This window comes from Entelurus aequoreus, linkage group LG24 (assembly GCF_033978785.1).
Source record: "Entelurus aequoreus isolate RoL-2023_Sb linkage group LG24, RoL_Eaeq_v1.1, whole genome shotgun sequence".
In the NCBI taxonomy this organism is placed as follows: domain Eukaryota; kingdom Metazoa; phylum Chordata; class Actinopteri; order Syngnathiformes; family Syngnathidae; genus Entelurus; species Entelurus aequoreus.
The window spans coordinates 22,609,018-22,622,156 of record NC_084754.1 but is presented as its reverse complement, the minus strand read 5'-3'; the positions used below and the strand labels follow the sequence as shown (position 1 = coordinate 22,622,156).

General features: G+C 38.9%; 1 protein-coding gene across 7 annotated transcripts in view; it reads right to left on the bottom strand.

Annotated features, from left to right (window-relative positions):
• The window catches only part of ppfibp1b (PPFIA binding protein 1b), a 53,262-nt gene that overhangs the window by 2,876 nt on the left and 37,247 nt on the right, over nt 1-13,139 (bottom strand). For 5 of the 7 annotated variants that reach the window (XM_062035694.1, XM_062035693.1, XM_062035696.1 and 2 more), the window contains 9 exons: nt 10,078-10,110; nt 9,439-9,580; nt 9,218-9,349; nt 8,975-9,125; nt 4,581-4,692; nt 4,395-4,483; nt 2,651-2,773; nt 2,451-2,576; nt 2,189-2,377 (listed from right to left, as the gene is read on the bottom strand). In XM_062035694.1, coding sequence (XP_061891678.1) covers nt 2,189-2,377; nt 2,451-2,576; nt 2,651-2,773; nt 4,395-4,483; nt 4,581-4,692; nt 8,975-9,125; nt 9,218-9,349; nt 9,439-9,580; nt 10,078-10,110 — 1,097 coding nt within the window. The remainder of the gene's footprint in view (nt 1-2,188; nt 2,378-2,450; nt 2,577-2,650; nt 2,774-4,394; nt 4,484-4,580; nt 4,693-8,974; nt 9,126-9,217; nt 9,350-9,438; nt 9,581-10,077; nt 10,111-13,139) is intronic. The other 2 variants (XM_062035695.1, XM_062035700.1) reach the window with 1 other exon arrangement.

Here is a 13,139-nt window from a genome sequence, read left to right as displayed (position 1 = left end):
GGAAGACGATGACACAATGATTAAAGACTGACTTTTCATATACCGGTAGGCTGGTTATTTTGATAACGTACAGGCGAGCACTTTGTATTACTTTGCACCGTTATATTATTTGTACTCTGCACGAATGCTGTTCGCCATGTCAAAGATGTGAAAGTTTGATTAAATGATTGAAAGATTTATTGTTAATAAATGGGACGCTTTGCGTTCCCAAACAGTCATCTCTGTCCCGACAATCCCCTCCGTGGTAGCAGGAACCCTTATATACTACAGTAATTACACATCAAAACCCTGCGGCTTATAGTCGGGTGCGGCTTATATATGGAGCAATCTGTATTTTCCCCTAAATTTAGCTGGTGCGGCTTATAGTCAGGTGCGGCTTATAGTCCGGAAATTACGGTATATATTTCAATAGTGCTGACTTGTCATGCTATATAGCCAAGATCAATTGATGCGATCAAACATATACGTAAGACAGCCCTTTACAGCACAACATGTCACACTATCATGACCGCACAACCTCCACAGCAAAGTTAAAATGAGCCAATGGGTCGCGGGCCAAACACCGCAATTTTTAGCATGAAACACAAATACCCAAAAAATTTCTATATTTAGTGCCAATAACAATGATAGATGACAAATGGTTAGCAAACTAGTTAGCCTTGCGAACATTCCATTAATGATTGTGTGAACGTTAAGGGTGTCCCAAACTTTTTCCCTTCCGATACAGTGTCGATACTGATCTGATCCGATAACAGCAGGAATTATACATACTTTTGTTATTTCGTAGCGTGGAATGTTAGAAATAGTTTGATGAAGTGATACTAGTCAAACAGAAATCAATGGTAGGTATGAAATACACTAATCTATTTATTATTGACCGTCTGGAATTAACTTAATTTGTCTTTCAATTGAAGTGGAGTGGTAATAGTTTTTGGCGACACCTAATGGTCACAACAATTAATTAGGCTGAGCTCATGGCACAGTAAATTGAATGATGCGGACACGTTTGTTAATGGATACTTTTTAATACGCTTCTGCCTTGTAGACTTTGTATGTGTAAGTCATATACAACTATAAATATTTAATACCTCTTTATATTGACAAATGTGCTGCTTTAGACTGCAATATTGTTCAAGTAAGGACACTTATTACTTGTATCTAGCTTGTGTGCTATTGTGTGCTTAGCTCTTGTGTAGCTAGCTTCTAGTAGCCTATAACCTACCATGGGGACCTTTTGTAAATGACTTGACTAAAATAGAAGAAAAGACCAACATTGTGTGCTAATTGGAGGATATTTAGATGTTAACTGGCTGTCCAGCTTCGCACAAGTAAACATGCCGCAGGACTGCTTGTAGTTTAGATGCAGGCCGATACAATTCAATACTTTTTTTATGCTGATATTGGATTGATGTGTGATATCAATATCAGATTGGGGCACCCCTAGTGAGCTTAAAAGGTCTATAGGAATATGTATTACATTTGGAAACCACCCTTTGGCGGGCCAAATCAAACGACACAAGGGGCCTAATTTGGCCCCCGGGATCCAATTTGGGCACACCTGATTTAGAGTCCCCAAAGAACCTAACGTGCATATTTTTGGAATGTAGGAGGAAGCTGGAGTACCCAAAGAAAACCCACGCACGTACGGGGAGAACATGCAAACCCCACACAGAGGTGTAAAACGGGAGTTTCGAAGACACGCATGGCGTAAGTTAGACATTACTGTCGGTTGTAATGTCAAAATGAGGGTAGTTTTCATAACCTTGAACAAGAAATACCTTTTTTTTCTTTTCTGTCCTTACTTTTGCCCAGTGCCAATTACGGTCAGGTGCGTGACAAGCTGTAGCACTTAAGCTGACAGGTGATTCAGAGGCACGTTTAAAAAAAAAAAAAAGCATAGAGGAATATTTTTATGATATTTTAGCTGTTTTTCAAACTAACTATGGCCAATAGTGCATAAATAATAGTGCATATCCATACATACAATATATTACTTTACAAAACCTCAGTTTCAGGGGAAACCCTGGAATATTCCCTGGGGTCCAATACAAATTAAGCTGTGGGGTGCCTAGTGCGAGTACACCATAATATGAAGTAGTCTGGTTGCAACAATTCAACTTTTGCCAATTAGCGAAGAAAATAACACCTGATATATGAGGTAAACAAGGAAGCAGTGCAGTATACCTACCTTAACCTTGATGGTAGCAGTAAGCAGCATATAGTCAGGGTTTTCCAGACACTCCTGTTTGAGCTGCTGGGCTTCTGAACCAACAAGCAGGTTGAAATGTGTGGCGAGGTGGCGACGCAGAAGAGTCTTGTTGGGGGGGATGTTCAACAGCAGCGCCATAGTCTCTACATTAAAGCGGGGCTCCAGCACCTGAGTTTAGATAAACTGTCTTTTATCTGTTTCTTACAAAAACGAAGTAAGAATGGAAATCAGAATATGTCACCATCAGGCCTCCATGCACGCCGCTGCCTCTCAGGTTGGGAGCGTATTCTGCCAGATCCGCCGAGCGCAGCCACTCCATGACCCTGTGGTTGGTCCACTGGGAAATCTCTGCAGGGGAAATATTGTTCTGTGGACACGAGCAAGAGGGAGAATCATTTGTAAAAGGAGTGTTCAAAAGAGCAGAGAAATGAGGGTGCGCACCTCATCAGATGGTCTGCGGCGTAAGCAGTTTGGCTGGTAGTTGTTGAGTCGAAGCACTTGGATGGCTCTCTTGATACTGAGGTGGTGTAGGACGCTGCCCACTTTCAAGGAGAGCAAGTCATCCTGAAGGGACGAGGACACATCAATTACCAACAGTGAAGAATAATCATAACATAAATATAAAAGCACGAGCAACATTGGTACCAACATTTCATATCGACGTTCCTCGCCACACCTCGCTTCAAATATTGCGGCTTCATCACGTGGCAGATTTTAGTAGGATTTTTTTCTTTAAACATTTTTTGGGTCCTAAATTCAGCATTTTCAAGCTTTGAAAATTGCTAAGTGAACTAAAAATATCAACACCACAGTAGCATTGGCCAATAAAAAGAGGAGACCAAACCAATCAGAGCGGTCTGTTCAGTATCGTTGCCACTGATTGGCTCAGCATCAGGCTTACATATTGGAACAGTGTAAGTTGGCTAAAAGGTGTTATTTCATGTCTAAATGCCTCTCATAATATTCACAAAGTTATTTAGAATGTGGTAAACAGTTTTTATGATCTAGCTTTGAAATCATTTGATCTATAATTAATGAGTCCTGCCATGTGATTTCACAGCTGGGCCTCAGACCTCAGTTAAATACGGTAAAAAATTTATTACAACAGAAATTGCTTAGAATTACCTCCAATTTCATTCTTAATAGAGTATATTCAATACATGGCAGGCCAAGAGTCTCAAGCGTTCATTATTTCACTAGAAAAATGTTGAATAACAAAAAGAAGCAAATTGTGAGGCAATATGAGTTTACCCCGTACTTCTGTTAGTGAGGTGTCAACAGTCAGGAACAGCATTCACACACGTATGATGTTTAATGTATTACAATAGATACAAAACTAAAAAATGTATGATAATTTGACCCCTTTATTAAATATCAAACAATAACAGGATGCATCCTGCATTGCACCTGGTGTTGTGCATTGTCTTACATGCCTCTTTACAGCCTGTTAGGGGCGCTGTTCTATCAGTGGCAGTCTTTTTCCAAACAGTGCTCTATGTTTATTTAACCCTCTGCAGACATTTAATTTAATTATTTTGAAAACCAAACAGGACAAAAGGCATATAATGCAACTGGGATAGGCTCCAACCACCCCTGTGACCCCGAGAGGGACAAGCGGTGCAAAATGGATGGATGGATGGATGTAAAACATTTTGGATTTATTTTTTTTTACTTGTTTTGCAGTTGAAAACAATGACATCATTTGATCAAAGGGTTAAAAAAAAACATAACATGTCCGGTATTTTTATTTAGGGCTGAAATCAATTCAGAGATTTGTACAAAAAAGAATCCAAAATATTTTTATGCCCTTTGAAAAATGAAGGACTTAAATATCCCGTTTGGCTTTGGGGTATTGGGAAAAAACTGCCAGTGTATTGTACACCTGTGAAACAATTGAACATTGAAATAAAAAAATGTTATGTGGGGAAAAAAACTTTTAGAATAAATCATAATAGAATAACCAATTGCCAAAATACAGCAAAAATGTACCGAAAGGACAAAAAAGTCAGCCTTTGTCCCTTGAGGGTTGAAACAAAAACTGCAATAATTTTTTACTGTAGCAGGTGGGTTTGAGAAACGTCAAATCCGGTATGAAAGATAATTTCCCTCAAAATACAATAATTTTAAGCTTCTGGTACTGTCAGCAGAGCAAAATGCTGTTATGTCACCCGTCAAAACCACTCACCACAGTCATGTAGTGCAACATGCGACCATCCACCCGTCCCTCATCAAACTGAGTCTTATACTGTGGCAGCCCGATGTCATCCAGCCACCCTAATGGACCAGCAAAAACAACAATGAAAACACTGCCGCAAAGTGTCAATGGAAAAGAGATTTTCTGAGGAGAGTGGAATGAACAGCTGATACTTACTCGTCACCCAGTTGTAGTCCAGCTTTCCCTTGCTGTCCTCTTCTTCTGAGCCGAGAGCCTGCAGAGCCAGCTGCAGCTTCTTTCGATGCAGTGGGTGTTTGATGCCCAGCTCCTGAAAATCACCAAGGACACATGTGTCAATAGTACACGACTTGGATGGAGAGAAAGAGTTGACAAACACATTTTGTCATGTAAAATGTAAATGACAAAGTAAGGTGTTTTTTTCTATTTCTACATTCACTAAAAAGTGTTGTTTTGCAACTGAAAACTGGGCTTGTCGAGAAGGATTTAACAACTTCTATCATTTTTGACACAAAACAGTCTCGTAAGAAGAACACTTAACACAATAAATTCCCCAACAATACGTCTAGAAATGTATAACTAATAACTACATGTCATGACAGGTTGGGACTTTGTTTTCTTATTATGTTCCTGTATTTTGTTTATTTTCCTGTCCAGCGCTCTTATTTTGGTTTCCATTTCCTCTTTGCCTCTTTTCGAGAAGGGTCTTGCCGCAGACATTCTATGTCGCACCCACAGTTGTGACGACAACAGAAGTGAACCGTGTCTTAAAGACATGCCCATAGTGGTGCGGACAACGCGCGAGTGGACACTTGATTTGTAACGTGACCCAAGGTGGATACTGAAACACACCCATATCGCTCTATGAACGCACCATTACTGTATTTAAGTTGTTGAATGTATTGCTTTTTCGGCTGATTATTTGCAAACCTAACCCCTAACTTATTTTCAGCAATATTTTATTTATTTATTTCTGATTTCCGTGTTACGTTTTGTCTCTCAAGCTTCACTTCCATTGTCGTCATTCCAGTGGGCATCTTTAAGGGGGCGCGGCTTACAATGGACATGACTTAGAGTGGGCGCAATTTCAACTTAAAATGGCCGCAGCTAGATGTATTTGCTTTATTCCACTAATCTCCAGTCTGGGCGCTGGCTTACTCACCTATCCCTGATTGCCAATTAGGATACTTAATATGCCAGCCCTATCTTCTGAACTGGAACATTGCATCTCCTGACTCTGCAACTTGGGGTCAACAACACCACACCAGGATGTAACAAAAATAACAAAATAATGGCTTTATAAGAAGAAGATTGACATTTTTTAGTGACTCAGCACACAACTAAATCCAAATCTCAAAGTGTGCTTAAGGCAATTTGACAAATTTTGGAGCAAAAGTCATTGTTTCCAATACATTTACTTATTTTGTCGTGGCCAGCCACAGATACATTTGGACCGCTACAAAAAGATTTTCTGCTACGCATTCAGAACTCGGTTGGTAGAGCGGCCGTGCCAGCAACTTAAGGTTTCCAGGTTCGATTCCCGCTTCCTCCATCCTAGTCACAGCTGTTGTGTCCTTTGGCATGACACTTTACCCACTTGGTCCCAGTGCCACCCACACTGGTTTAAATGTAGCTTAAAGATGTAGATAATGAGTTTCACTATGTAAAGCCCTTTGAGTCACTAGAGAAAAAGCGCTGCATAACCATAATTCACTTTTACTTTGCTAGTGTACTTTTGCTTCTGCTTGTTACCATCGCCACTTTCTATTGGTGTACAAGTCATTGCATTGGGGTTGTCTGTACCCATTGTCTTAACATTTTGAAAGATACATTTGAAGCATTAACAGCTGTTCCAAAATGCGTGCAATTTTATTGATGCATCCTACCAATATTTAATTTATAAGACATTGATGCATCCTAACATTTTTAATGTATAAGACTTTAATGTATTCAAAACATTTGTTATTGTATAGACATTGATGTATCCTAACATTTTTAATGTACAAGACTTTAATGTATCCTAACATTTATTACTGTATAGACTAGGGGTCACCAACCTTTTCGAAACCAAGAGCTACTTCTTGGGTACTGATTAATGCGAAGGGCTACCTGTTTGATACACACTTAAATAAATTGCCAGAAATAACCAATTTGCTCAATTTACCTTTAACTCTATGTTATTATTAATAATTAACGATATTTATCTTTGTGGAAACACTGATCATCTTAATGATTTCTCACAATAAATATATATAGAAACAGATAAATATCAATATGCAACACTTTATTTTTATATTTTCTCTAAGTGCACATTTTTCAAATTGAACATTTTCAAATGATCACTTTTAAGACAGTCTTGTGAAATCACAATATCCCATTTTAACTAGCTAGCCACTAACATTTTTGAACAAATCATGAATTACTTTGCACCATGTTTGTACAAATAATAACTTATGTAAAATACAAAAGTCAACTCTCAAATTTTTAAATAAATCACGTCACACTTTGAACTGGACACCAAATCTGTTATCTGTTTCTTTGTCAGTCAGTGAAGACCAAGTCTTTAAAATATTTTCTTGGATTTTAATTTTTTTTTTGAGTTTTGTCTCTCTTAGAATTAAAAATGTCGAGCAAAGCGAGACCAGCTTGCTAGTAAATAAATAACATTTAAAAAATAGAGGCAGCTCACTGGTAAGTGCTTGTCAAGTGTTTTGCTTTTTTCACTGTGCTTATCCCACACTTGAAGGGATGTACCAATGCTGAATGTGGCTTCTGGATTTCACTTAAAAGACCAGACTGTAGTTACTTTTTTCCTTTTATTTTCCTTTAGTTTGCAACAGTTTTTCCAACGAAGAAACAGCTTCTTTTTTCTTCTTTAGTCTTTTTAGCAGTCTTTAGCAGTGTTAGTAGACTTTAGTTTCTTTAGCTGTCTTTAGTAGCCTTTAGCTTCTTTAGTAGGTGAAAAACCTTTAAGGACAAAACACCACAAGATTAACATGCTGTAAAAAAATCAATCAATTATCAATCCCATAATTTACAATTATTAATTAGGCTATCAAACACTTAACAATTAAACAAGTGCAAGAAAATTTATTAATATTTTCCCTTTAAGTTAATTCAGATTTTAAATAAATTGTCTCAACATAAATGCACCAAGATACATATAAAATACATTTAACACCAGAAACACAATAGATAAATGCAGCAGAAAACCCAAAATGCAAATACATAAATACCTAACCAATTAACCACCTATTTTAGATACATATTTAAAATCCATATCCAATATAAATATATTATTAATTTAGCAGTGAAACACTCAATCTTAAACGCTGTCTACTGGTAGAAAAATACCCCTTTTCTATGCCCTCACTAGCAGCCAATGATCCAACACAGTTAAATCCAACACTTTAAGTTGAGCGACTTCACCCTCCTGATGAAGCAAACTGCTCCAACATTTATCAAACTAAGCAAAGAATCACAACACTTCCTTACTAAACAACAGTTACACAAAACACCGTGTGTATTTAGCCTCCAGACTAAGCACGCTACATGCACACAACTCCTAGCACCCCCCTCCATCTCACCAGCGCAACAGGTGCGCCACACCCACAAAGAGAAATAAAGTGCAATCTTACCGGCTGTCCGTTCAGCTTTTGGTTTTGGTACACTTTTGGCACAACTCTGTGTTATCTGTAATGAACCAAACCTTTCTCCACTCTGCGCTGGCGTCTTTTGTACTCCTTGATTTGACACAGCTGTCTAATTACCGGGCTCGCGCACCAGCAGACGAGACGGGAGCGCGCCGCGTTATACCTGCGCGTGAACGTAAACTGATAATAATGCCGAATTATATACATTTCCTGGGGTTGCCTAGGTGAATAGGGATGTGGATGTGCTGTAAAATAAAATACAATTTTATTAAGTGGGGTTTGGCTGGTTGCCAAGCAGCCGCAGTTACGCGCTCGCGCATCAGCTGACGAGACAGCTGTTCGCCGCTACAGTGCTGCTATTTGAGCCATTTTTAGAACATGCCAGCGGGCTACTCATCTGGTCCTTACGGGCTACCTGGTGCCCGCGGGCACCGCGTTGGTGACCCTTGGTATAGACATTGATGTATCCTAACATTTTTAATGTATAAGAAGACATTGATGCATCCTAATTTTTTTATGCATAAGACATTGATGTATCCCAACATTTCTAACGTGTAAGACTTTAATGTATCCTAACATTTATTATTGTATAGACATTAATATATCCTAAAGTTTATTACTGTATAGACATTGATGTATCCTAACATTTTTAATGTATTACACATTGCTGTATCCTAACATTTTTTATGTAAAACACATTGATGTATTCTAAGTGTGTATGACGTTTTATTGATGAATATCATAGTCACCATGACAGCTGTGTTTATTTAGTAAGCTATTATGAGCTATGACTGTATATCAAGATGTCATTTTACTTATTTTGTGTCCGTTATTATTCGTCCATGGTCAATTATGCAAACTAGTCAATGACATCATTTGTGACTCTTTATTTTCCTTTACTATTTACTAGAAGACAGCTGCTATACTGATTCATCTCACCCTTTCCAGGTCCTGTTGGGAAGCCTGAAGCAGTGTCTGTCCGGAGGAAATCCACACGTGTGCCATGTTCACATAAAGACCAAGACCTTGATCCTGCAACCAGTCGCACACTTGATCCTTTGACCAGCGTGCGAAGGGAGCGTCCACGTCACTAAGATAATCAGAAAGTAGAATAAAATGAAAAGACAGCTTTTCAAGACAAGAAGCTCCCACTGGGTGTGTAATTACTGAATGAATGCCTACTTGTTGACTTGCTGGAAATCACGAGACCAGCCCAGTCTGGGTCCAGCTGTGGCTCGCACACCACCCCTCTTAAAATCTCCAGGTGGCAGGTTGGCGTCTAGGTCAAATGTAGTAGACTGGCTTCTTCTAAGCCTTAAATCAAATAATATAATTAACATTTTAAAAGGTGTCTGTCGGAATATTTGATACAAAAAATTAAAGCTATGTAATTTTGCACTTACTTGCCAAATAACTTCTTAATTCCTTTGGACTTTTTCTTGCCCTCTGGGGTGGTGGAGAGTGTGTTTGTGCTGTCGCTGTTTGCCGACCTCTGAGGCAGTCCAGCCAGGTCCAGATGGTCGGTACCTTGATGCTCAGTTTCAGCTGTGCAGACAAATGGAAACAGAACGTTAACAGGTTGATGAGCATTAAAAAGCACAACTCCTTTGTAGTGCCTGAAAGCAGCCAAACAGACATGTGATGACTCCTTGTTTGACATGGGGCTAGAAAGCTGGTCTTTGCATGCAGATTGGTGCATGCATCCAAAAACATTTTTATTTTTTTCCTTAATGAAAAAGAGTTAAAGGTTTCATTGTAGGAGGATCAAGATGTATGATGTATCATTTCGGTTGGATACATGTTTGTGTCTTGGGTGGGGTTTTGCAGCAAAGAAGAAAGAAGAAAAATATACATGCAGGCACAAAGGCAAATGAACATACACAACAGACTACTTGTATGTTGCACAGGCATGTGACTAGCTACAATGGTTTTGCCATTGGGACAATGCAGCTGCTACAATGTGAGCCGGAGGATGAGCAGAAGAAGGAAGAGTTGTTTTTTTCCGCCGTCCTTCCTGCAGTGACCCGTGGGTTATACTGTACCTAGCATAGGTGCGCTCGCACTCCGGCTGCGGTCTTCATGTGTTACATGGACACACAACACACCACAGGTACCCATCAAAAAGAAAAACAAGACAATCAGAATTCATGATTGAAAAAAACTAAAGTTTGGAAGGGGACTAATAGATGAGGGTCTGTCCTGGGGGACAAAAGGTACATTCTGATGCTGTCAAGCGATTACAAAAAAAATAGCGATTAATTCCTTAGGATCTGTAATTTATTAACAAAATTAATCTTTTTATTCTCACATACTCCCCGTGACTGCATGGGCTTCCTCCCACTTCCAAAGACATGCACCTAGGGATAGGTTGATTGGCAACACTAAATTGGCCCCAGTGTGTGAATGTGAGTGTGAATGTTGTCTGCGATGAGATGGCGACTTGTCCAGGGTGTACCCCGCCTTCCGCCCGAATGCAGCTGAGATAAGCTCCAGCACCCCCCGTGACCCCGAAAGGGACAAGCGGTAAAAAATGAATGTATGGATAAAAAATTATAATAAAAGTCCTCAACTTGAAATATTTTCATTTGAATTTATTACATTATTATTAAGATAGGTATTTAAACAAAAAAGTGGTTCATAAAATAATTTATTGTTTTTAACAGATTTAAAGCGTCTGTTTTATTTACTACTATAAAACACAAGGTAATATAAAGTGTTGAAGTTAACATCAAAAACCGTTACCATTTTTCTGAGCAATTAGTACTGAATGTTGAACTTGAACGTTGTCCCTGCTTCAGATATTAAAAAACTAAATAAAACATCGCCATTAAATGTAATCTATTAATGTTTAAGAGAATACATTTTACAAATAAAACTTTGTCAAAATTACATGTTAAAATTTGTAAAATGGATCAAAAGGACATTTTGGCTTTGATTGGTTTTCCTGACTGTCAGTCACATGTGATAATGTCTCGTACATGTAGTGCTGGGCGATATGGAAAAAAATGTATATCACGATATGGATCATTTTATATCACGATATACCACGATATAGCTATGGTACGCTTTCAGTTCTATGAAAAATTTAACAACATACATGACCTCTTACCTTTTTTCTCACTTTATTTGCAAGTGAAATAAACAAATACATTTGATATAGCAAACAACAATAGCAACAAAACAAATTTTTAAAGTTTTTAAAACACATTTTTAAAGTTTTACAAGTATTCAAGTTTCTCTGAAGTGCAGTCAGAACGCTAGATCATAACTAAAAATAGACATACTTTTGGTATCCGATGTAAGCAATTGCAACAAAAAATCTTCAAGTGCACGTCTCTGGCATCATTAACGTTAGCCTTTAGTGCAGTCAGAACAGTAGATCAGAATGAAATTTAAACAAATACTTTTGGTTTATCAAGTGTACCGGGACCATACCTTTAACAATGAGGCGTGCAATGGCGTCTGTTATTTGTCGGTAAATGCGGGACGTTTTCTCGTAGGGTTTGTTTCGTACCAGAGCGTCTTGAATTTTTGGTTGATTGGGTTTAGCGCTGGTAGCATTGATTGGTGTGACTCTTGCCTTTTGGGTCTCAGTGTACTCCTTCTCGTGGTGTTTTCTGAGGTGGTAGAATAGGTTGGTTGTGTTAGCGTCAGGTGACGGAACACTTTTCTTGCATACTTTGCATATGACTGTTTTCTGCTCTGAATCCGTCGCTTTGAAACCAAAATAAAGCCAGACTGACGAGCTACGCCCTCGTTTGGGTAGGAGTTCGTCCTTGGACTCCGTCTCTACCTCATGTGTGTAACCCAGGTAACCCGCAACGGCGTGAGACGCTGGACACAAAGAGGGCACATAATGCGGCGTCATGTCGCAAAATCGAAAGAGAAATGCGAGCCTACATGTCAACGCATTCTTTTCTTTGTAAGAAAATATTGTTTTCTCTCCCGTTTGACACCAAATACACTTACTGAATGTGTGCAATTATTGTTGTTGTTACTATGAATCATCTGATGGCACAAAGCCTATGGATAAAATACAGCCTATCGCTTGAAACGATAAAAATAGAAATTGTACGATAGACATTTTTCTATCGTGCCCACAATACGTATCGTCATATCGCCCAGCACTACGTACATGTATACACTATACCATGTCTTTAACCTTATTTAACAACATAACATAAACCTATGCAATTAGTTTCATTTTGTGGACCGGCAGACACACAAGCATGCAACTTATGAATTGCCCTCGCGATTAAAACAACATTTTTCGCTATGTAAGTGTGCTCTGATTTAAAAAATAATAATAATATACATATTATACATGTAATATATCACTATATTGATACGCAGATGTGTTGTTAAGGCTGGGCAGTATACCGGTATTACAAATTATACTGGTATATTTTAGAAAGAGGTATGTACTGTATTTGGGACAATTATGCCATACCAATATATGTAAGCCTTGATGTGTGGACGCGGAAGTCTTTCTGCTCATCCTGTCTGCGCAGGGTGCTGTCCCGCCTCCTCCACGCAAAGAGTGAGGAAGGGTATAAACCACGCTCACTTGACACAAAGTCCAGTACGTTGAGTGTGTGGAGCATACCTGGCAACCTTTCCCTTTTTGCCGGGAAGTCACGTATTTTGTCCTCCTTTCCCGGGAAAGGAGGACAAATTATGCCGATCCCGTTTTCGCCCCAGATGTTGCTCTCAATAAAAAAAAAATCCTCAGGAGTATTGCCAGCAATGGGATCTTTGACCTAAGCCTCGGCAACACGCATTTATGACAGCAGCGTGGCGAGTTGCAATTTACGTGATTATATCAAATTAACAACGCGAGAGAGAAGGATGCACTTAAAAAACGATGGAGAAGACATCCATTCATTTTCTACGAATTTTCCCTTTCGGGGTCACGGGGTGTGGCTGGAGCCTATCCCAGCTGAATGCGGGTGGAAGGCGGGGGTTCACCATATTGCTGCCAAAATATGAACTTTGTGTAAATAGATATGTTCTAGATTAAACATTATGAAAAAAAAACTGATTTAAAAAGCTGCCAGAAGTAATTAACTCGTTATATGAGCTTCCTAGTCACAACTACTTTGCT